This window comes from Trichomycterus rosablanca, chromosome 26, assembly GCF_030014385.1.
Source record: "Trichomycterus rosablanca isolate fTriRos1 chromosome 26, fTriRos1.hap1, whole genome shotgun sequence".
NCBI lineage: Eukaryota > Metazoa > Chordata > Actinopteri > Siluriformes > Trichomycteridae > Trichomycterus > Trichomycterus rosablanca.
In genome coordinates this window covers 8568352-8593032 of record NC_086013.1, presented here as the reverse complement: position 1 = coordinate 8593032, position 24681 = coordinate 8568352, and the positions used below count along the sequence as shown (strand labels likewise).

At 43.6% G+C, this 24681-nt stretch overlaps 1 protein-coding gene across 1 annotated transcript in view; it reads right to left on the bottom strand.

Annotated features, from left to right (window-relative positions):
• fibcd1b (fibrinogen C domain containing 1b) overlaps positions 1 to 22804 on the bottom strand; it is a 108554-nt gene extending 85750 nt beyond the window's left edge. The window contains 1 exon segment of the mRNA XM_062988621.1: positions 22730 to 22804. Coding sequence (XP_062844691.1) covers positions 22730 to 22804 — 75 coding nt within the window.
• Positions 22805 to 24681: the final 1877 nt, after the last annotated feature.

The following is a 24681-nucleotide window of genomic DNA, read 5'->3' as shown; positions in this document are numbered from 1 at the left end:
AGGTTCTGACCATTAATGACTAAACTGTCACTGCGCTAATGCCTAATCTCTTTCACACACACGTGCATATGCACACACACACGATCACCTATGTTATTTAATTAGGTAATTATTCTGATAGGTGCTAATTTCATATTATCTATGTAACAGCAGTTTTACATGCAAATCATGGACACACTAATACAGAGAAACAGTAACAAAAATATACACTACAGTATATGGTAAAAAGTATGTGGACACCTTTTCTAATTATTGAGTTTAGGTGTATTAGCAAAAATCATTCTTTAATTTATTGTCTGTTTATGCACCGCGCCATCCTATTCAGGGTCGCGTGGGTGCGATTCACTGGGCGAAAGCTAAGAAACACCCCGGGCGGGTCGCCTGCCCATCACAGGGTGCACACACGTTCACACCTAGGGCAATTTTAATAGCCCCAGTTAACCTGATTGCATGTCTTTGGACTGTGTACATGCTCCACCTGGGAATCAAACCCAGGACCTTCTTGCTGTGAGGTGACAGTGCTACCCATCATGCCACGTTCCTGTTCTTGCCTGACTGAACCTCTGTGTACAAAGAGGATCCATAAACCAAGGTTCCAAGACTCATCCATGTGTTTTTTGCCATTCACCAAGAGAACAGTCCAGTCCATGCGCGATACGGCTCTCTATATGAGTTCACCTCTTGCAGGTGAAAAGAAGCGGTCGCCTGCAGTACAAGGAGGTCAGGAGCGTGCAGTCGGATAAGTAAACATGACCAAATTGGGGGAATAATTAGGACAAATGCAAATAAATAATAAATAAATAAATAAAAGATATACTAATGCTAACACTTACTTGAAACACTTAGAACACTTCTAAACCTTTAACTAGACTAAATCCTACATGCTTACATGCTAATATCTAAACTAAACGCTATGTTAATGCTAACACTTAGAACAAGTCCCTAAACTATTCCAAACCTTTACCTAGACTAAATCATACATGCTTACATGCTAACATCTAAGTTAAACGCTATTCTAATGCTAACACCGAGTTGAAACACTTAGAACATGTCCCTAAACTATTATATTCTTTAACTAGACTAAATCCTACATGCTTACATGCTAATATCTAAAGTAAACGCTGTGCTAATCCTAACACTGACTTGAAACACTTAGAAGAAGTCCCTAAACTATTCTAATCCTTTAACTAGACTAAATCCTACATGCTTACACGCTAATATCAAAACTAAACGCTATTCTAATGCTAACCAGACCCTCCACCCACTTTTTAGTCCGGCTTTTCCCACCCAGCAGACTAGTGTCTAGTCAACTTTGTCTAGTGGGCGCCCTCGGCTCGGAGAGTTCCGAATCCTAGCACTGGTGGACTAAATGAATATCCCACTGCACCACCAAGGCCATGTAAATCTATGAAAGCACTCGCACTGGGAACACTGGGAGTTAATAGACCAAGGTAAGAAAGTTCTAATGCAGAAGACAGTGACTGGTGTGAAGACACGTCAAGCTTTGATCTCAGTGTTCCTCCGTATCCACTTTACTTATGTACAGGCGCTTTGGGGTACTAACCAAGGTGGTCCTCCAAAAGCGTTGAAGACCTCACACCCTTTTTTTTAGTCTGGTCGTTTCCCACCCAGCAGACTAGTGTCTAGTCAACTTTGTCTAGTGGGTGCCCTCGGAGAGTTTAGAATCCCAGCACTCTTCTGTACAGGTGCCCAGGGTTACTAACCAGGGTCCTCCTGCATCGTCAAAGACCCCCACCCAATTTTTTTAGTGTCTAGTCAACTTTGTCTAGTGGGCGCCCTCAAAGAGTTCTGAATCCCAGCACTGGTGGACTAACAGAATATCCAGCTGCACTGGGAGTTATTAGATCAAAGTAAGAAGGTTCTCATGGGCAAGACAGTGACTGGTGTGAGGACACAATTATTACACTGGTTTCACTGTGCCACTGGAACTTTCTATGCAGCTTCCCACAGGAACTCGTTTACACCCTGTCGCTGTTTATATCACACCCTACAATTTCTCATCCTTCTCTCCACCTTTTGAGAGAGCGTTTGCGTAGCCACGCTTGCTGTAGGAGGATAAGTGATCGGTAAGAGTTCTAAGAGTGGGTGTGTTGCCATAGCTTTATAGCCTACATTACACATGCCTACATTACACCTTGCTCTCGGCGGCACACAAACTTCTTTACGCATGTGACAGGAGGTGGATTAAGCAATCAGATCTCGGAGTATCAGGCTGTAAGTCACAGAGACTAAGATGACACATAGCAAGAGTCCTGTTTGATAAAACTTGACATGTTAGCACTAAAGAACAAAGAAAAATAGAGAGAGGTATAGCAACATCAGCTTCTTTAACAGCTCTTACTATCTAACCAGAAATGTCTAAGATAGCGGTAGACAGAACAGACATACGCACAACTAAATGTGAGGAACTAGGACTACTTATCTGCAATTTTTTCCCTTTCTAGTTTGGCACCTGAGACAATGTCAAGCCTGCTAAACAGTAGCATATAATGCTATATGCTAAAGTAGCTGTGTGTCACAACACAGTGCATCAAACCCATCTTTATGGGGCTGCAAAATAGGCGCCGTAGAAAGGACCTAAAATAAACTCCCACTGGGGCATGGGAAGAAGGTCAGCTAGTTGGACGAATCCAGTGTTTGCCAAGATAACGTAAACGGCTGGACATGTTGCCTGTATGGGGCTGCAAAGTAGCAGGCCAGTGTATGTACCCATGCTAACTTCTGTCCGCCATAGAACAAACCAACAATAAGCTCCCAGGCATTAGGACTAGAGACAGAAGCAAAGGAAGAAGGTCAGCTAGTCAGATATATCCAGTGTTTGCCAAGATAACGTAAACAGCTGGACATGTTGCCTGTATGGGGCTACCAACAAGCAAACCAGTGAACGCACCAATGCTAACATCTGTCCGCCATAGAACGAACCTACAATAAGCTCCCAGGCAATAGGGCTAGAGCAAAGGAAGAAGGTCAGCTAGTCAAACGAATCCAGTGTTTGCCAAGATAATGTAAACAGCTGGACATGTTGCCTGTATGGGGCTACCAACAAGCAAACCAGTGAATGCACCAATGCTAACATCTGTCCGCCATAGAACGAACCTACAATAAGCTCCCAGGCAATAGGGCTAGAGCAAAGGAAGAAGGTCATCTAGTAAGACAAATCCAGTGTTTGCCAAGACAACGTAAACGGCTGGACATGTTGACCATTGACGAACAGCAGGAAAGGGGGCTAACAAAGCATGCAGAGAAACAGATGGACTACAGTCAGTAATTGTAGAACTACAAATGGCTTCTATATGGTAAGTGGAGCTGATAAAATGGACAGTGAGTGTAGAAACAAGGAAGTGGTCATAATGTTATGCCTGATCGGTGCCTTTTTTTACAATCTAAGATCTCAGGCCAAAAATTCATCCAGAACTTGAAGGGAGTGAAGGGAGGAAGGTAATTTGATAGGTTAACTTCCAGGGCAGTCCAGGGCAACTGGCAACTCTAATTACCTCTATTGAATGAGACTATTTAGCTGATTTGTGGCAGTCTGGATTACGGCTTTGCCCAAAGGCCCAACAGTGCCTGAGCCAGAACCTCAAACCTACACCGACCAGGCATAACATTATGAGCGCTGACAGGTGAAGCGAATAACACTGATTATCTCTTAATCATGGCACCTTGTTAGTGGGTGGGATATATTAGGTAGCGAGGGAACATTTTATCCTCAAAGTTGATGTGTTAGAAGCAGGAAAAATGGCCAAGCGTAAGGATTCGAACGAGTTTGACAAGGGCCAAACTGTGATGTCTAGACGACGAGCTATTGTGGGGTGTTCCCGATCTGCAGTGGACCACAATCAAAAGTGGTCCAAGGAAGGAACTGTGGTAAACCGGAGACAGGGTCATGGGCAGCCAAGGCTCATTAAGGCACGTGTGGTCCGATCCAACAGACAAGCTTCTGTAGCTGAACCTGCTGAAGAAGTTAATGCTGGTTCTGATAGAAAGGTGTCAGAATACACAGTGTGTCACAGTTGCAGGGCTATCTTGGCAGCAAAAGGGGGATCAACACAATATTAGGAGGATGGTCATAATGTTATGCCTGATCGGTACATCCTTTTGATTGATAGACCAGAGCTCTACCACTGACCTACCATGGTACTTTTGTTAAATAAATACTGATGTTTTCAAGTAAGTTATATTTTACTTTGGCGTCCACTGCCCATGATGCCTACCTAGCTAGCCAGCAAAATACTCACACAGACACTTTGCATAATGTATTTAATTGTGTTTGTTTATATACGTTAAATATCATTATATCATAAGAAAACATGATTAAGTGAAGTGCTAAGTGCTGCAAGCTAAGCTGCATCCGTGAAACAGGCAGACGAACTATAAATAATAAATAAGGCTCGTAATAGAGGCAAGTAATACCCGTAACCATGAGCAACACCGTTCATCGATCACCTCAACAGGTACCAGGACAGCAGCGAAATAACCACATACACAAATACGCCCAGATAGAACTGATGCTACAGGGGTACAGGACTGAGCTCCAGAGCTCCCGGAGGAAACCCACACAGATACAGGGAGAACTCGGACCCGGACAACTCCACCTGGGAATCAAACCCAGGACCTCCTTGCTGCGAGGCGACAGTGCTACTCACTGAGCCACCATGTCACCAACGAACTCAATTTGTTTCCATTCACTACTTGTACAACTGTGGATCATTCGTTTACGAATAACTCATGTCTTTGTGAGGTCTAGGCAGTTTGGTAAAGGCTGTCCCCAAACAAATCAACATAAATTCAAAGGAGCATAACCTGGGCGATAATTAGCCCAAATTTGCTCCCAAAACTACTTTAATCATGGGTAAGGGGGTAAGGTTGTAAGGTTGCTCACAAATGTCAATTTACATGCCGCTGTTACCAAAGTCAGCCAGCGGAAAAGCTCTGGCAGCCTCAGAAACGTCGGATCAGTGCCACTGTGGGCTGGCACAAATGATAATGGGAAATAGTCAAGTCAAAGCAACTTTACAGAATCCAGAACCGACAGACCAAAAACCCCTGTTGAGCAAGCCAAAGGCAATAGTGGCAAGGCAATTAGAGGAAGAAACCTTGACCGGAACCAGACTCACCAAAGACACCCATCCTTCCACCTGGGGGGGTGGATATCCTTCACACATGGTTACCACCTGTCCTGGTTTTCCCAGGATTGTCCCTCTTTTTAACAGTCAGTGCAGGAGTTTTAGTTGCTTCCCACATGGATTTATCAGGCCTGAGGGCCCTTGTGGAGTAAAGAGTCGGGCATCAAAGCGGCAGTTAACAATAGCTAATTGTGCCAAATCTGGTAATTAATGGTTAGGCCATTAACATGGGTGGCGAGACGGAGGACGAAGATGAATAGATGAGTGGGTACTGAATCCCACAGGCCAACCCAGGTGATTGGCTTTCCACTACCTGTTCCACGAGCTCTGTTAAAATTTGGATTAAACACCAGGGCAAACCCCCTGCCTAGGTATTTCAGTCCAATAGCTATTCAATCAAGTGGACATACTGGTTTGTTGACCGTCACAGTTTGATGTAATAGATATTGCCCTTACCCGGATAGATTTCACCCAAGGAGTAGCAATCATAGTGAAGGTGATGGAGATTTCTTGGACAAAATGATTAAACACCTCAATAGAAAAAGCTACAAAGCCACAGCAAACACCTTAAACATTCCGATAGGGGAAATTTCCTAATACCATTACTTATTCCTGGACAGATACATTACAGTAGATTTCACATCTGAATTTTGGTGTGAACCCGGTTAACCAGGACAGATATGAGAACGTATCACTGGAGCTAAGGTACAAATTTGAGAAGAAACAAAAAAGGCGCTTGGATAAAACACCGCCAGCTACTCAGTCCACCAGTGTGTTACAACCCAAACACTTACCAGAGAACCAGACAGCGTAACCCAGCAAACCAGTAGCTGCAAAAAAAAAAAAATAAAGCTGTGGTGCATAAATGGTATGTCATGGCTTGACAGTTTGGTATAGACCAGGGGTGTCAAACTCATTTTTACATGTGCATTATGGTGGCCCTCAAAGAGCAGATTGTTGTTTGTCTTGGAGGCTAAATTCTGCCAAATTTATACTGTAGATTTATAATGTATATCTACATTCATATTGTACTGCTTTACCACAGACACGGCCTCTTGTGTCATAACACAAGAGACGTACCAGTTTCTCTTCTTGAAGCAAAAACTTGTATTCACTTTCCCCACCCTCATTTTCGACATCACTTGTTGGAAAATCACCTCAGTTAAACGCTGATGTGGAAACACTGCCATCTAGTGGCAGGATGTGGTCACTTTGCGGGACAAAATCGGCATGCATTGTGGGAGATGCAGTTTATGTACAGTGTATTTTAAGACAATCATATGTCCAAAGCCTTCACAGAACTTATGGAACATCATTAACGTTCAATAAAAGCGGACTTAGATGGCTGGGCACTGATGGTCAAGTGTTCCAGAACATTCCAAGGCTGTTTAGTGGAGCTGAGGTCACTGGAGTTTCTTTAAACCATGATTTTCTTCATGTCAGAAGGATAGGCCTTCCCTAAACCTGTTCTGCAAAGCTGGAAGCATATCATTTCCTTTTTATATCTGAATTCTTACAGCTATAAGGAACTGTTGTGGCTATATATGAAATGAAAACAACCATTCAGGTTGTCCTTACAGCCTGTTTAGCTTGCTACGAGTTGCCAGATCTACAGTATATAAAAAAAACATATATTTAAAAAAAAAAAAAGGGAAAAAAAATGTACAAACTTCATTGTGTCTGTCATATATAAGGTCATGGTCACCAGAGAGAAAAGCAGACCGATATAAATTAGAGAAAGTTCACTAAAATCAATATATAAAGATGTCATTTTTGATTAAAGGTCGCAAAATGAAACCTTGGAATAAAATATTGTCAGCTGTCAACCCAGACGAGATTTAACCAAGCAGCACTTTTATTAATGAAATCAATTGTCCTGTATGATGCGTGTGATGTAGGTGTGTATGACGTAGGTTTAGATCAATCTGAAGAATTATACAAAAAAGGGCTAAACTCTATGCTAACAGCTAAAGTAAGCTAACGAAACAACAGAGTACTTACCGGATCAAACAGAAGCACAGTGGGATCACAGACAAGGGTACGGACTAGCACAAACCACACCATGACCAACAAGGGAAGCGGTAATATATACAGGGTAATCGGGTCAGACATGGGGAACAGCTGGGACAAACCAGGAGTGCTAAACTCTATGCTAACAGCTAAGCTAAGAAACAAACAGATAACACACCTGATCAAACAGAAGCACAGACAGGATCACAGACAAGAGTACAGACTAGCACAAACCACTTATTGACCAACAAGGGAAGACTGAACACCACACAGAAGGGGAACAGCTGGGACAAACCAGGAGTGCTAAACTCTACGCTAACAGCTAAGCTAATAAAACAACAGAGTACATACCTGATGAAACAGCAGCCAGACTAGCACAAACCACACAATTACTAGGGAACAAGGGAAGACTGAACACGAGGGGTAATAAATACAGGGTCAAGTCAAACATGGGGAACAGCTTGGACAAACCAGGAATGCTAAAGTATATGCTAACAGCTAAGCTGAACTAAGCTAATAAAACAACGACGTACATACCTGATCAAAGAGAAAACAGACAGGATCACAGACAAGAGTACAGACTAGCACAAACCACTTATTGACCAACAAGGGAAGACTGGTCACAAGAGGGAATATGCTAACAGCTAAGCTAAGCTAACAAAACAACAGAGTACATACCTGATCAAACAGAAGCACAGACAAGGGTACAGACTAGCACAAACCAACAAGTGAAGAGTAAACACAAGGCACAAGGGGTAATACAAACAGGGTAATTAGGTCAGACATGGGAAACAGATGGGACTAATTGGAGGGAAGGGGCGGAGACAAAAGGGGCGTGGCACAAAAATAAAAACATTGAGTCCATGTGCTGTACAGAGAGCGATTGACATTGTGTCACATCGTTCTATAGAAATCTATTGGTTCAAACTAGACTACTGGTCCATGGGTCCTTGAAAAGTTGGGACAGTATGCAAATAAAATAAAAATGCAGTGTTCCTTACACTTACTTTGACTTTTATTTGCGGAGGAAGAGGGTACGGGTACCGGACTGGACTGCCTGCAGTCCTGACCTGTCCCCAATAGAGAATGTGTGGAGAATTTTTAAACACTAAATCACTTGGTCTCCTCTGTGCGAAAACGTCTTTTAAATGTGGTGAAAAGGAATAGCAACATTACAAAGTGGTAAATGCTTTACTGTCCCAACTTTTTTCGGAATGTGTTGCAGGTCTGAAATACAGGAATGGATGTTTATTAATAAATGAAATGAAGTTGACCAGATAAAACATGAAATATTTCAGGTTCATCATGTCTGTAATGAACTAAAAGTCAAAGTAAATGTAAGAAACTGTGTTTTTTTATTATTTGCATTTTTTCATGCCATCCCAACTTTTTCTGATTTGGGGTTGTATCCCCCCCCCATTTTCTCCCCTAATCTAGTCGTGTCCAGTTACCATGATGAATGCGTCCTCTATACTGATTCGACCCTTCACCGCTGACTGAGGACGCCTCTCAACTGACATACGCCCCCTCCGGGACGTACAGTCAGTACAGACTGCATTTTTCACCCGCATGAGTCGAGTTCATACACCGACGGGCACTGTGTACGGAGGGCCACACCCCCATCGGCATTATTCCTCAGCCCTGTGCAGGCGCCATCAGTCAGCCAGCAGGGGCCGCAGTCGCACCAGTTATGAGGACCCATGATCCGACTTACAGCCAATCGTTGTTCATGCTGCCGCCCAGCCCAGTCGGAAGGCAGAGCCGAGATTCGATACGATGTATTCGAAACCCAAACTCTGGTGCGCTATTTCTACCTGTCCTTTATTCGTCTCTCAATCTCACCATCCTTCCACCATCCCCTCCTAAAACGTGCTGATCCCGCCGCTATCCGTTCTCAGAACCCCCTGATTGATTCCACATTTTGAATAATTCAGCGTCCCGAACGCGAGCAAACTTCTTATAACTGCTCGATTATTCATCCGTTCCTGCTTTTTCTCCCCTTTCTGCTTCCTACCTTCCGCGGGGCTGAGAGATCGCTCCGTGTCGTTCGGATTGACTTTGGATTCGATCTAAATAATTAATCTGTTGGGTGGCTTTGATGTATGCGACGGGACGGCTGGGGATCGGCGACGGCTTTCCGTCTCTTTCGATCTCAGGGCTGTTTCTTCGGACTTTGTTTGCACATCTGAGGACATTCTGAACATTTTAACCCCTTAATAATATCCTACGCCCGTCTTCTAAGCCTAGAATAGGTGTTGAGGCATGTGTATGTGTGTGTGTTTAATCCTTCGCCCCTGACTGTAATTACTTCGGTAATTAACCTTGACACTTCTGATCACATCAGCCCGCCTTAATGACGCTATCCTGTACACAAAATAATGCAGTCTTTCCTTTACATGCACACTGACACTGTCCATTTTATCAGCTCCACTTACCATATAGAAGCACTTTGTAGTACTACAATTACTGACTGTAGTCCATCTGTTTCTCTGCATGCTATTTTAACCTGCTTTCACCCTGTTCTTCAATGGTCAGGACCCCCACAGGACCACTACAGAGCAGGTATTATTTGGGTGGTGGGTCATTCTCAGCACTGCAGTAACACTGGCATGGTGGTGGTGTGTTAGTGTGTGTTGTGTGGAGTTTTTAAATACCGTGTCCACTCACTGTCCACTCTATTAGACACTCCTACGTAGCTGGTCCACCTTGTAGAGGTAAAGTCAGAGACGATCGCTCATCTATTGCTGCTGTTTGAGTCGGTCGTTTTCTAGACCTTCATCAGTGGTCACAGGACGCTGCCCACGGGGCGCTGTTGGCTGGATGTTTTTGGTTGGTGGACTATTCTCAGTCCAGCAGTGACGAGGGGTGTTTAAAAACTCCATCAACACACACTAACACACCACCACCATGTCAGTGTCACTGCAGGGCTGAGAATGATCCACCACCTAAATAATACCTGCTCTGTAGTGGTCTTGTGGGGGTCCTGACCATCGAAGAACAGCATGAAAGGGGGCTAACAAAGCATGCAGAGAAACAGATGGACTACAGTCAGTAATTGTAGAACTACAAAGTGCTTCTATATGGTAAGTGGAGCTGATCAAATGGACAGCGTGTGTAGAAACAAGGAGGTGGTTTTAATGTTTTTTTGGTGTCCACATATTTTTGGCCATATGGTGTGTTTAAAGCAGAAATAATGAAATAATGCAGTATAACCTCTCCCCACTAATATCGACAGAACCGTCAGTCTGACAACATGAAGACAGAAGGACCCAATAAAGAACCAAAAAAGTTTCCTAGGGAATTGAATAGATAAGTCAGATCTTTACTAACATGATTACATCCCATAAGTCGACCACAAATTACATTTAGCAGCTTCATCAGATACTTACACCAAGTGCAAAACTCTGAATTATTAAATTAATAAATCCAACCTGCAGACAATCTCGCACTTCATTTTCATCTGAACCTGAGATATTTCATGTTTTATCTGCTCAACTTCATTTCATTTATTAATAAACATCCATTCCTGCATTTCAGACCTGCAACACATTCCAAACAAAGTCAGTAAAGCATTTACCACTTTGCAATGTTGCCGTTCCTTTTCACCACACTTAAAAGACGTTTTGGCACTGAGGAGACCAAGTGATTTAATGTTTCAGCTTTTATTTTGTCCCATTCTTCTTGCAAACACATCTGAAAATGTGCAACAGTACGCGGTCGTCGCTGTTACATTTTCCTGCAGGCAGGCCAGTCCAGTACCCGTACCCTTTTCTTCCTCAGCCATGCCTTTGTAACGTGTGCAGCATGTGGGTTTTGCTTTGTCTTGCTGGAAAAATGCATGGATGTCCCTGGAAAAGACAACGTCTTGAAGGCAGCACATGTTGCTCTAAGATCTCAATTGATGCTGCCATCACAGAAGTGTAAATGACCTTCACCAAGGGCACTGACACACCCCATATCATGACAGACCCTGGCTTTTGGACTTGTTCCTGATAACAGTTTGGATGGTCCTTTTCGTTTTTGGTCCGGAGCACCAAAAAAGACCTGGAATGCTGATTCACCTGACCACAATACACGTTTCCACTGTGTGACGGTCCATCCTAGATGCCTCCGAGCCCAGAGAAGTCGACGCCGCTTCTTGACATGGTTAACATAAGGCCTCTTTTCTGCACAGTAAAGTTTTAAGTGGCATCTGTGCATGTAAATCTGTATTGTAGAGCTTGACAAAGGTTTGCCTCACCCATGTGGTTATATCAGCTATTGTTGAGTGGCGGTTCTTGATGCAGTGCCGTCTGAGGGATCTAAGATCACAGGCGTTCAGCTTAAGCTTGCGCCTTTGGCCTTTATTTGTTTAATGATATTATGCACTGTAGAGGGAGAAATATGCAAATCCCTTCTAATCTTTTTTTGTTGACAAACTGAAGATCCTCTGATCATCTTTGCTCATCAAAGACTCAGCCTTTCCTGGATGCTGCTTTTGTACCAAACCATGATTAGTGTCTTTTGGATCTTTTTGAAAATAAGGTTTGTAATAAAAGAAATGCAGTTTGTGCAGACTGTACAACTCTGATTTGAGCTTTGGGAGCACTAAAATATATTAGATATCAAAAAACAGACCTTTAATTTTGGGCCAATGGCTGTAATAATTAGAGCTGGAAAGTATCAAGAGTCTCATAGCTTCATATGAGTCTGAGTTAATATGCCATTATAGGGTATTACCAGGGTATGGCTTTGGGCAAAGGTTAATTGAGCAGTGCATTATACTGTACTACATTTCAGGCATCTTTGGACAAGTTACATTTCAAAATTTATGTCACTGGTACAGTAGTATGGAGAAGAATATGTACCAGATTGAAATACATTCTCTACCTTGGTAGAAATGAAATTGCTTTTCTACAGTAACATCCAGAATATGTACAAACTTAATTCCCTGAAAACAATGCACCAGGATTTGCATTTCAAAAACAAATGGCTGATGTGTGTCAGAATCGTATACGGCCGACCGTGAAATTAAATCAACTCCAGCTTTATCGCTTTCCGTGCGGTGCTTCAAACGTATGTCTCGCTGAATTTAAATTCAATCATAACAGTAAAAAAAAAGCTAAATGCACTAAAGACGAGACTGTTCACTATTTGCATTCAACCATTAAAGGCCAAGGGCACAAGCTTAAGCTGACGGCACTGCATCAAGAATCGCCACTCAACAATAGCTGATATGACCACATGGGTGAGGGATAACTTTGGCAAACCTTTGTCAAGCACTACAATACAGAGTTACATGCACAAACGCCACTTAAAACTTTACTGTGCAAAAAAAAAAAGCCTTATGTTAACCATGTCCAAAAGCGGTGTCGACTTCTCTGGGCTCAGAGGCATCTGGGATGGACCATCACACAGTGGGAACGTTTAATTGAGGTCTTTTTTGGAAAAAATGGACACCAAAGATGAAAAAGACCATCCAGACTGTTATCAGGAAAAAGTCCAAAAGCCAGGGTCCGTCATGGTATTGGGTGTGTCAGTGCCCTTGGCAAAGGTCATTCACACTTCTGTGATGGCAGCATTAATGCAGAAAAGTACATTGAGATCTTAGAGCAACATGTGCTGCCTTCAAGACGTCATCTTTTTCAGGGACATCCATGCATTTTGCATGCAGTCCTGACCTGTCACCAATAGAGAACGTGTGGAGAATCCTGAAACACTAAATCACGTCTTTTAAGTGTGGTAAAATGGAATGACAACATTACGTGGTAAATGCTTTACTGTCCCAACTTTTTTTGGAATGTGTTGCAGAACTTAAATGCAGGATTGGATGTCTATTAATAAATGGAATGAAGTTGAGCTGATAAAACATGAAATATCTCAGGTTCATCCTGTCTGCAATGAAATAATAGTCACAGTAAATGTAAGAAACTAACATTAGACTCATCAGACGTGGTACTCTACACTGTTTGTGCTATACGTTGGTGTGGGTGGTAGTACTATGTCTGCAAATCCCAACAGGCAAACTTTCCAATAGAAGATCACAGAGCCAATAAAGACGAGGAGGAAACAAGTGTGTGTGTGTGTGTGTGTGTGTGTCTCGCAGAGTAATTGTCTAAAATGGAATTTATTGTAACTGTATCCTTTTTCTTAACCTTAAGTCAGACATAAAAAACAGCCTGCACAATGTGTGTGTGTGTGTGTGTGTGTGTAGTTGTGTTCATTCCTACTGTGTATTCCTATTGGACCCATTATTAAAAAGCAGGTCATATGTTTTTATTTCTTAATAAACGATGCATTTAACAGTAGACCCAGATAATGCCAGTACATTCAAATGCTAAATAACTGGATGATTAAAAGCAATTTAATTCCTCACAGGAAGGATCCTTAAATAAAGGTAACTTTATTAACCACGCTTTATAACCATAGTGAGCAGAACGGCATCTCATTTTTGTATAAATGAGCTTTAGCAGCCTAAGACCACATCGAAATTCATTCCTTTAAACCAAGAACAGGAGTCTGAGGCTACAGTGGGCACAGGTTCCCTGAATATTGACAGCTAAAGATTGTATTTAATGCTGGATGGTATGATGTGTGTCTGTAGTTCGGTACTGTGTACATAACATTAAAACCACCTCCTCTTACCAGCTCCACTTACCATATAGAAGCACTTTGTAGTTCTACAATTACTGACTGTAGTCTATCTGTTTCTCTGCATGCTTTTTTAGCCTGCTTTTACTCTGTTCTTCAATGGTCAGGACCCCCACAGGACCACTACTACAGACTAGGTATTATTTAGGTGGTGGATCATTCTCAGCACTGCAGTGACACTGACATGGTGGTGGTGTGTTAGTGTGTGTTGTGCTGGTATGAGTGGATCAGACACAGCAGCGCTGCTGGAGTTTTTGAACACCTCACTGTCACTGCTGGACTGAGAATAGTCCACCAACCAAAAATATCCAGTCAACAGCACCCCGTGGGCAGCGTCCTGTGACCACCGATGAAGGTCTAGAAGATGACCAACTCAAACAGAAGCAATAGATGAGCGATCGTCTCTGACTTTACATCTACAAGGTGGACCAACTAGGTAGGAGTGTCTAATAGAGTGGACAGTGAGTGGACACGGTATTTAAAAACTCCAGCAGCATTGCTGTGTCTGATCCACTCATACCAGCACAACACACACTAACACACCACCACCATGTCAGTGTCACTGCAGTCCTGAGAATGATCCACCACCTAAATAATACCTGCTCTGTAGTGGTCCTGTGGGGGTCCTGACCATTGAAGAACAGCATGAAAGGAGCTAACAAAGCATGCAGAGAAACAGATGGACTATAGTCAGTAATTGTAGAACTACAAAGTGCTTTTATATGGTAAGTGGAGCTGATATTGATGTTATGGCTGATCGGTGTATGTAGGTGTGGGTAGTAATATTAGAACTGACAGTAATAAGAGAGCCAATAAACCAAGAACCAATCGTTAGGTTTGTCTGTGCGTAAGTTTTCTAACTGTACCCTATAACAAAACCTTAGACACAACACCCCATAATAACAGTTTGTACTGTGTGGGCATGTTGGATGGTGATTATTAAGACCCTGGTTTGGCTGCCCTTCTAGCTGTGAGGCGACAGCGCTACCCACTGTGTCACTGTACAGAAATATTATTTTATAACCACTTCTTTAGTCATACCCTGTCTTTAGGGAACTTTCTGTAGAGAACGATTGTTGTTCACTTAATTCATCAAATTGCCATACTTCCTCCTGCTCCTCTGTGCGAGGAGGAACAGGAGGAGCATGGCCAGAGCCCTACAAAGTGGCCTAAAGGGCTACTGGTGTGCATGTTTCTGAACAAACTGTCAGAAACAGACTCTATGAGGGTGGCATGAGAGCCTGACATCTTCTAGTTGGACCTGTACTCACAGCCCAGCACCGTGCAGCTCGATTGGCATTCACACAACAATTGGCAGGTCCACCACTGGTAGCCCGTTCTCTTCACAGATGAGAGCAGGTTCACACTGACGTAAAAGAGTCTGGGGACGCCGTGGTGAACGTTATGCTGCCTGCAATATCATCCAGCATGGCCGGTTTGGTGGTGGGTCAGTGATGGTCTGGGGAGGCATATCCTTGGAGGGTCGCACAAACCTCTACATGATAGCCAGCAGTACCCTGAATGCTGTTAGGTACCGAGATAAAATCCTCAGAGCCATTGTCAGACCTCCTGGTGCAGGACAATGCCCAGCATCATGTGGCCAGAGTGTGTAGGCAGTTCCTGGACAATAAAGGCATTGATGCAATTGGCTGGTTCTCACGTTCCTCAAACCTGAATCCAATTGAGAACCTCTGGAACTCTGGGATTGCCAACACCTGTCTATATAAGGTCCCACAGTTGACGGTGCATATCAGAGCAAACTCTAAGCCGTGGGGTCAAAGGAATTATCTGCAGACCTCATGCAGCTTTACAGGTCCCAAAGAGCACAGTGGCCACCATCATTCGTAAATTGAAGAAGTTTGGAACCACCAAAAATCTTCCCAGACCTGGCCGCCCGGCCAAACTGAGCGATCGGGGAAGACAGGCCTCGGCCAGGGAGGTGAGCAGGAACCCGAGGGTCACTCTGACAGGTTCTCCCATCTCCACAAGGATACGCTGGAGCTCTATCAGAAGATCAACCATCCAGGCAGCACTCCAGAAATCATGCCTTTATGGTAGAGTGGCCAGACGGAAGCCACTCCTTAGTGAAAGTTTAACCAGGAAACCAGGCACCGCTCATCACCTGGCTAATGCCATCCCTACAGTGAAGCATGGCTTTGGCAGCATCATGATATGGGGATGTTTTTCAGCAGCGGGATCAGAGCGACTAGTCCTGATCCTTGATGATAACCTGCTCCAGAGCGCTCTGCACCTCAGACTGGGGTGAAGGTTTACCTTCCAACATGACAACGACCCGAAGCACACACCCAAGAGAACAAAGGAGTGGCTTCTCCAGATCTACGCCTTGACACAATCCTGTTTCTGAGGTCTGCAGATAATTCCTTTGACCCCATGGCTTGGAGTTTGCTCTGATATGAACCGTCAACTGTGGGACCTTATACAGAGAGGTGTTGACAATCCCAGAGTTCCAGAGGTTCTCAGTTGAATTCAGGTCTGGGGAACTTGAGAAACAGCCAATGGCATCAATGCCTTCATCATCCAGGTACTGCCTGCACACTCTGGCCACATGATGCCGGGCATTCCCCTGCACCAGGAGGAACCCAGGGCCCACTGCACTTCATCTCTGTACCTAACAGCATTCAGGGTACCGTTGGCTATCATGTAGAGGTTTGGGCGACCATCCAAGGATATGCCTCTCTAGACCATCACTGACCCACCACCAAACCGGCCATGCTGGATGATATTGCAGGCAGCATAACGTTCACCACGGCGTCCCCAGACTCTTTTACGTCAGTGTGAACCTGCTCTCATCTGTGAAGAGAACGGGCCGCCAGTGGTTGACCTGCCAACTCTGGTGTTCTCTGGCGAATGCCAATCGAGGTGCACGGTGCTGGGCTGTGAGTACAGGTCCAACTAGAGGATGTCCACCCTCATGGAGTCTGTTTCTGACAGTTTGTTCAGAACCATGCACACCAGTAGCCCTGGAGGTCACTTTGTAGGGCTCTGGCCGTGCTCCTCCTGTTCCTCCTCGCACAAAGGAGCAGGAGGAAGTATGGCAATTTGTGAATCAGGTGAACAACAATCGTCCTCTACAGAAAAGTTCCCTAAAGACAGGATACGACTAAAGATGTGGTTATAAAATAATATATCTGTACGGTGGCACAGTGGGTAGCGCTGTCGCCTCACAGCTAAAGGGGCAGCCGAACCAGGGTCTTAATAATCACCATCCAACATGCACACACAGTACAAACTGTTATTACGGGGTGTTGTGTCTAACGTTTTGTGATAGGATACAGTTACGAGTGATCCACCACCTAAATAATACCTGCTCTGTAGTGGTCCTGGGAGAGTCCTGATGAGATGCACTGTCAACTATGGGACCTTATATAGGCAGGTCTTGGCAATCCCCAATCACAACAAATACCTTCTTATCATTCTTCTGTATGTACAAAGTACCACCCAGGTTACCAAGGAAACAACAATCCCACACCTCAACTAGTGACCTTGTAAGCCTAGAGGTCATGTTTTATAAACACTCACAGCCGTTCTCAGGGACCCGAATCAACGAGAAACAAAGGAGCCACTTTAGATTCCGAGTGTTCCACAGCTGAGCTTACGCAGTGTGACAGGAACACTGTGCACACAGCTCTGGTGTTCTATTCGCACACACAATATACACAAGCCTGTAGCGATTACAGAGCGCTTAAGATGTCAAGACGACACACAATACGAAAATATTCTGGCCCAACGTTCGTCTAATAGGGACAAATTCCATTAATACTTCACATTAATACAATGGTTTTCAAATGGGATGTTAAACAAGCTCATGGTCGGGCGTCCATATACTTTTGTCCACGTGTGCAACTGTTTCTTACTTTATTACACCTCATACTGTAGTATACTTTTCTGTTCATAATAATTACCATCCTAATAGTCTCAATTTTCCTCCCAATCTAGTCGTATCCAATTCCACAGATTGCTTTACGCTCCCTCTGTAACAATACAACAAGTACCGACTGCATCTTTTCACCAGCACGAGGCGAATTCATATGTGGATCAGCTTTGTGTACGGAGAGCCGCACCCTGTCCACATTGTTCCTTGACTCTGCGCAGGCGCCATCAATCAGCCAGCAGAGGTCGTAATTGCATCAGTTATGAAGAACCCTGGTCCGGCTGTGAACAACAGCCAATCGTTTTTTATGTAGCAGCCCAGCCCAGCTGGATGGCAGAGCTGAGATTCTGAGAGCTGGTTAGACTATAAGGAAAAGCTAGCTCATAGTGAGGTCATATGGCATAATGGTAACAGCAGTGCCTGCGTTCAGGGGGTTCGAACCCCAAGCTGGGCTCATGAATACAGAATGTGCTTGATGTTACATGATCCCAGCAATAGAGGTACACATAAATAACAGTGCACCCTTAGTGCAAGTCCCAAGCCTGGATAAATAGGAAGCTTTTGGTGTAAAAACTCCACCGAATTAAATGTGCGGTCGAATGATCCACTATGGCAACCCCGAAAAATACAGGAGCAGCCAAATGGAATCATTAATTCATGTACAATAGATTGCTATTTCTAAAGCTTAATACCAGAAGCCCTGTTGGCATAGTATTACCTCATACAACCCCAAATCAGAAAAAGTTGGGACAGTAATAAAAATGCAGTGTTCCTCACATTTACTTTGACTTTTATTTGATTGCGTGAGAAAATGATTGAAATGTTTAAAAACAATGCACCTCAAAGAAAGATTGGAAGGGATTTGCATATTTCTCCCTCTACAGTGCATAATATTATTAAACCATTCAAGGAATCAGGAGAAATTTCAGTGCTTAAAGGCACTGAATCAAGAACCGCCACTCAACAATAGCTGATATGACTACATGGGTGAGGGATTACTTTGGCAAACCTTTGTCAAGCACTACAATACAGAGTTACATGCACAAATGCCACTTAAAACTTTACTGTGCAAAAAAAGAAGCCTTATGTTAACCATGTCCAGAAGCGGCGTCGACTTCTCTGGGCTCGGAGGCATCTAGGATGGACCATCACACAGTGGAAACGTGTATTGTGGTCAGATAAATCAGCATTCCATTCATTGGACTGTGTCAGTGCCCTTGGCAAAGGTCATTTACACTTTTGTGATGCAGCATTAACGCGAAAAGTACATTGAGATCTTAGAGCAACATGTGCTGCCTTCAAGACTGTGCTGCCTTCTCCAATAGAGAATGTGACGACCCCATACTGTTGCACATCTTAAGACGTGTTTGCAGGAAGAATGGGACAAAATAAAACCTGAAACACTAAATCACTTGGTATCCTTGGTGCCAAAACGTCTTTTAAGTGTGGTTTGTTTTGTTATGTTTTTGGGGTTGTAGTATTTAGCAAAGTAGAGTCTGCTGAATGGTTCACTGAAGAACCTATAGCAACATATTATCGTATCATTCGTATAATAAAATGCACTGAATCGCTGGTACAGATATGTTACTGGGGTTTTATTGCAGCCCCAATCGGTGCATATTGTTCTCCTACACTATTTAGTATGAGTAGCATGCTACTTTGTTTACGGCTCTGAAGCACAGCACGCCACAGCTTAATAGCAGCGCATATAGTAGCATGCTAATTAATCAAACGGTTAAAGGGAAATTGTTTTAGATAAGGTACTCGAGGCTAATAAAAGCACCCACGATGTCGTACTACTGGGCGCTGGAGTGTCTGATCTGTGATGATGTACTGTTCCATCATACTACTGTATTTAATGAGGTAGGAATAGGGTGTTGTTTTGGCCGCTGTGCTGGAGCGTAGCACGTTTCAAATATAAGCAACAGTGGTGGCTCACTTTTCTGTCATGCTGTTTCATGACTACCAACAGTGTCATTTGTAGCGTAAAATGCTATCTGATTAGCAATAGTAGTATATGAACATTGTGATACTAAGACTAGCATTGACTACTTAAAACCAGCACAGTTTGAAAGTCATTAAATAGCATTTTATGGAGGGACAGAAGAATTCAGTTATACAATCTGCCACAACAGCATGCTATTTTGCTTAAGCTACTTAAGCCTACTTTTCTTTAATACTATGTTTACTACCCCATTGCTGTTTTAAATAAGGTATTAAAACACAACACAGGCTAATAACATCACCACGGGTAGCCTGCTATTCAGCCAAACTGTTTACTATGGTTCCGGATGAAGTACCAGAGAACAATAACGGCTAATAACAGCACCAGTAGCGGTATAGTATTAAATATAAAGTGCACTGAAGCTCAGCGCACTTTATTATCTATATATACACTGATCAGCCATAACATTAAAACCACCGCCTTGTTTCTACACTCACTGTCCATTTTATCAGCTCCACTTACCATATAGAAGCACTTTGTAGTTCTACAATTACTGACTGTAGTCCATCTGTTTCTCTGCATGCTTTGTTAGCCCCCTTTCATGCTGTTCTTCAATGGTCAGGACCCCTACCCCCCACAGGACCACTACAGACTAGGTATTATTTAGGTGGTGGATCATTCTCAGCACTGCAGTGACACTGACATGGTGCTGGTGTGTTAGTGTGTGTTGTGCTGGTATGAGTGGATAAGACACAGCATCACTGCTGGACTGAGAATAGTCCACCAATGCAAAATATCCAGCCAACAGCGCCCCGTGGGCAGCATCCTGTGACCACTAATGAAGGTCTAGAAGATGACCAACTCAAACAGCAGCAATAGATGAGCGATCGTCTCTGACTTCGCATCTACAAGGTGAACCAGCTAGGTAGGAGTGTCTAATAGAGTGGATAGTAAGTGGACATGGTATTTAAAAACATAGGACCCCACTGACCGGATGTTACTTGGGTGGTGGATTGTTCCAGGCACCTTAATGAAACAGACACGGTGGTGTGTCTTGTACTGGTATGATGTGTATCAGGTGTAGCAGTGTTATTGGGATTTTTACCATAGGAAAACGACAGTGTCCCAACCAAAACAGTAAACTCAGTAGCATCCTGTGGTTAGAAGGGTCCAATGATAACACATTGTGCATCACTTACAGTGAGTGCTAATAAAGAAGCCAGTCAATTTAAGCAGTATTTGAGAGTAATACACACAATACCACTTGAAAACCATACTGACAGTACCATCATGCAAATGAACTTTGTAGGCAAACAATTACTGACCATATTACCCCCCCCCCACACACACACATACTATCCATTTATTAATCAAAACAGACCCTCATAGGACTCCTACTGACCGGATGTTACTTGGATGGTGGATTGTTCCAAGCACCTCAATGAAACAGACATGGTGGTGTGTCTTGTACTGGTATGATGTGTATCTAGGGTGGCCAGCCGTCCGGCTTTAGGTCGGACAGTCCGGTTTTTCAGCTGCCGGTCCTCCGCCCATGCAACGCTAGGACGGACACTTAAAAATCCTCCTTTTGGAATGAACTGGTTACATTTTTGATCACTATTATCCGTCATTGGCTCAGGTACATGTCAAAACAAATGCTCGCCAACCACTGGCCAATCGCAGAAGGTCCGCCCTCTAAATGCTAGTCTGTGATTGGGTGGTTGAATTTTGCCCGCTTGCACTGTTCTGCATACACCTCTACTTGAGTCAATTAGTAAACTTTTGGAGGCAGCGAGAAACTGACTTAAATATCAAAAGTAGACACAACATTTGGTGAGTAAATTCTTGCTTAAATTGGTCAAAAACTCTGTTATATGGGTTATGGTTTCATTCTGTGTGTTGCAGTATCATGTCCCCCTGTTCCTGGTATGACGCCCTCCTTTTGGGGTGTAATGTACTCCTTTTTGTGACTATGAATGTGGCCACCCTATGTGTATCAGGTGTAGCAGTGTTTATGGGATTTTTACCACAGGAAAATGATAGTGTCCCAACCAAAACAGTAAACTCAGTAGCATCCTGTGGTTTGAAAGTGTCAGATGATTAAAGACTAGATGAATATTAACACACCTTGTAGGTCACTTACAATGAGTGCTAACGGGGTGTGTTCCTAATAAAGAGGACAGTGAATTTAAGCAGTATTTGAGAGTAATAGACATGGTACCTCTAAAAAACCATACTGACAGTGCTTAAAATGACATACTCTAGCAGTATTATTATTTAAACTGCTTAATGAGATGGCTGTGTACTATTCTGACATACCATTAGAGTTCAATTCTATCATAATTTCATACATAAAGGTTTTATTAACATTATTAACACGTCCTATGGTGGTGTACTATTCTTTCATACTATTGAGTATGTTCTTTTGAATTAGGTACTACAATATGGTGGCGTTCAAAATACTCTTATTCCTCAGCCTTCGTCCCATTTTTCGGTTACGGGGTCTGCATTTCCGGCTTCTTCCCGTTAGGGATCGCCGGCATTATTGATTTGGCACAGTTTTTACGCCGGATGCCCTTCCTGACACGACCCTCCTTATTTACCCGGGCTTGGGACCGGCACTACGATGCACTGGTCTGTGCATCCCAGCGGCTAGGTAACTATGGGACAATTCAGTGTCTCCGATTAGCCTAGCGGCATGTCTTTGGACTGTGGGAAGGAAACCGGAGCACCCGGAGGAAACCCACGCGGATGCGGGGAGAACGTGCAAACAACGGCACAGAAAGGACCCGGACCGCCCCACCCGGGGATCGAACCCAGGACCTTCCCGCTGTGAGGCGAGAGTGCTACCCACTTAGCCACCCTAGTACGTCCAAAATACATTAGCACGATAATATTTAGCTTGTTATTATTATTAACAGTACTTGTGGCATCATGTTCTGTCAGAATAATTAGTATGGATGATAAAATGTGATAAAAACATGGTAAGTTTATCACAAAATGTATATAATTGCACTATTAAGGCATTTGAATTAGCTTCAGAAAGTCTCACACACACACACACACAAACAGGCACGCGCTCACACGACACGCACGAGCACGCACCTGAGATTTAGCTCGCGGACCGTCCTCGACTTCAGATGAGCTGTTCATGTTTACTCCCTATTGATCGCTCACCATACTCCAGGGGGGGTAAAAAAAAAAAGTATCTATGCAAAACAGTTACCAGCAGAATAGAGGTAAAATCCGACTCTCCTGGTGTTCATACAAATGTGCATATAAAGAGAAACAATTCCATGGGGGGGAAAAAAGGAAGACCAAGGTCCAGATGTTTCGATTTCAATCAACACTCAGCAAACTAGCAGAAGCAAGTGCAAAAAATAAAAAAATAAAAAAAATAATAACATCTCGATTTTATAGTCTAGATTTCCTTCTTTATTTTAATCTTGTAAGTATTCTCCACATAAGTATCCCAGAAGTGTCCTCGTGAGATTCCAATGCACCGTAGACATCTGGTAATCCACCAAAAAAACAAAATAATTCGAACAAAAAAACACCAAACCCAAATATTCAAATTATTACTAATTTTTAATGCATGCTCAATTTTATTTATTCATTATTTGAAAAGTTTAATTTAGTAGAAAACAATATTCCTCTTTCTGGTCGCATCTATCCTGCAGAGGTGCAGCAGCGCTCGCGGCATCGCGTGCAAACCCGCGTGCCGATGATCTCCCCGCGCTGTGTCCTAGGTTACTGTCGCGCGTGAAGCACAGCGAGCGAGATGCTTTCATGTAAAGCCGCGCTCGAGACTAGAACCACAGCGCGCGGAGCGATAAGCGGCGTCTCTCCTCGCGAGCACGCGCGTGCGTTTGTGCGTGCGTGCGACTCCGCCTTTCCTTGGTCCTAGTGATGCCGCGCCCGCACGCGCGTCCGCGTTGTTTATTTAATTACTTGATGTTTTTTACCCAGCACGCACTTGCCCCCTCACTCAGATCCCATGTAGACTAGACGGAGATACAGTATAGCCCAGACGGGAGAGACGACTGAATGTGGAAATAAGACAAGACTGAGAGAGACACTCTCTCTCTCTCTCTCTCTCTCACACACACACACACACACACGCACACACACACACACACACACACACACACACACACACTTTTACCACACACACACACACTTTTACCACACAGGTTTATATCCATGCCAGAAGCTTGATTTTCTCATTCATTGTTCATTGTTCTACCAGTTTGCTTTATGGAGTCCATGATGCCAAGTTACCAGGGTATTTGACCTTTCACCATACCATAATATCAGCATAGTCATCCTTCTTTTTAAGCCAAACACACCTTGAAGTATTGTAAGACAGTAAGGCAGTTGTAGCCTAGCGGGTAAGGTACTGGACTAGTACCAATATACACCGATCAGCCATAACATTAAAACCACCTCCTTGTTTCTACACACATTGTCCATTTTATCAGCGCCACTTACCGTATAGAAACACTTTGTAGTTCTACAATTACTGACTGTAGTCCATCTATTTCTCTACATGCTTTGTTAGCCCTCTTTTATGCTGTTCTTCAATGGTCAGGACTCTCCCAGGACCCCCATAGAGCAGGTATTATTTGGGTGGTGGATCATTCTCAGCACTGCAGTGACACCGACATGGTGGTGGTGTGTTAGTGTGTGTTGTGCTGGTATAAGTGCTGGTGGAGTTTTTAAACACCTCACTGTCACTGCTGGATTGAGAACAGTCCACCAACCAAAAACATCCAGCCAACAGCGCCCCGTGGGCAGCGTCCTATGACCACTGATGAAGGTCTAGAAGATGACCAACTCAAACAGCAGCAATAGATGAGCGATCGTCTCTACAAGACTTCTACAAGGTGGACCAAAACTAGGTAGAAGTGTCTCATAGAGTGGACAGTGAGTGGACACGGTATTTAAAAACTCCAGCAGTGCACAACACACACTAACACACCACCACCATGTCAGTGTCACTGCAGTGCTGAAAATGATCCACCACCTAAATAATACCTGCTCTATGGGGGTCCTGT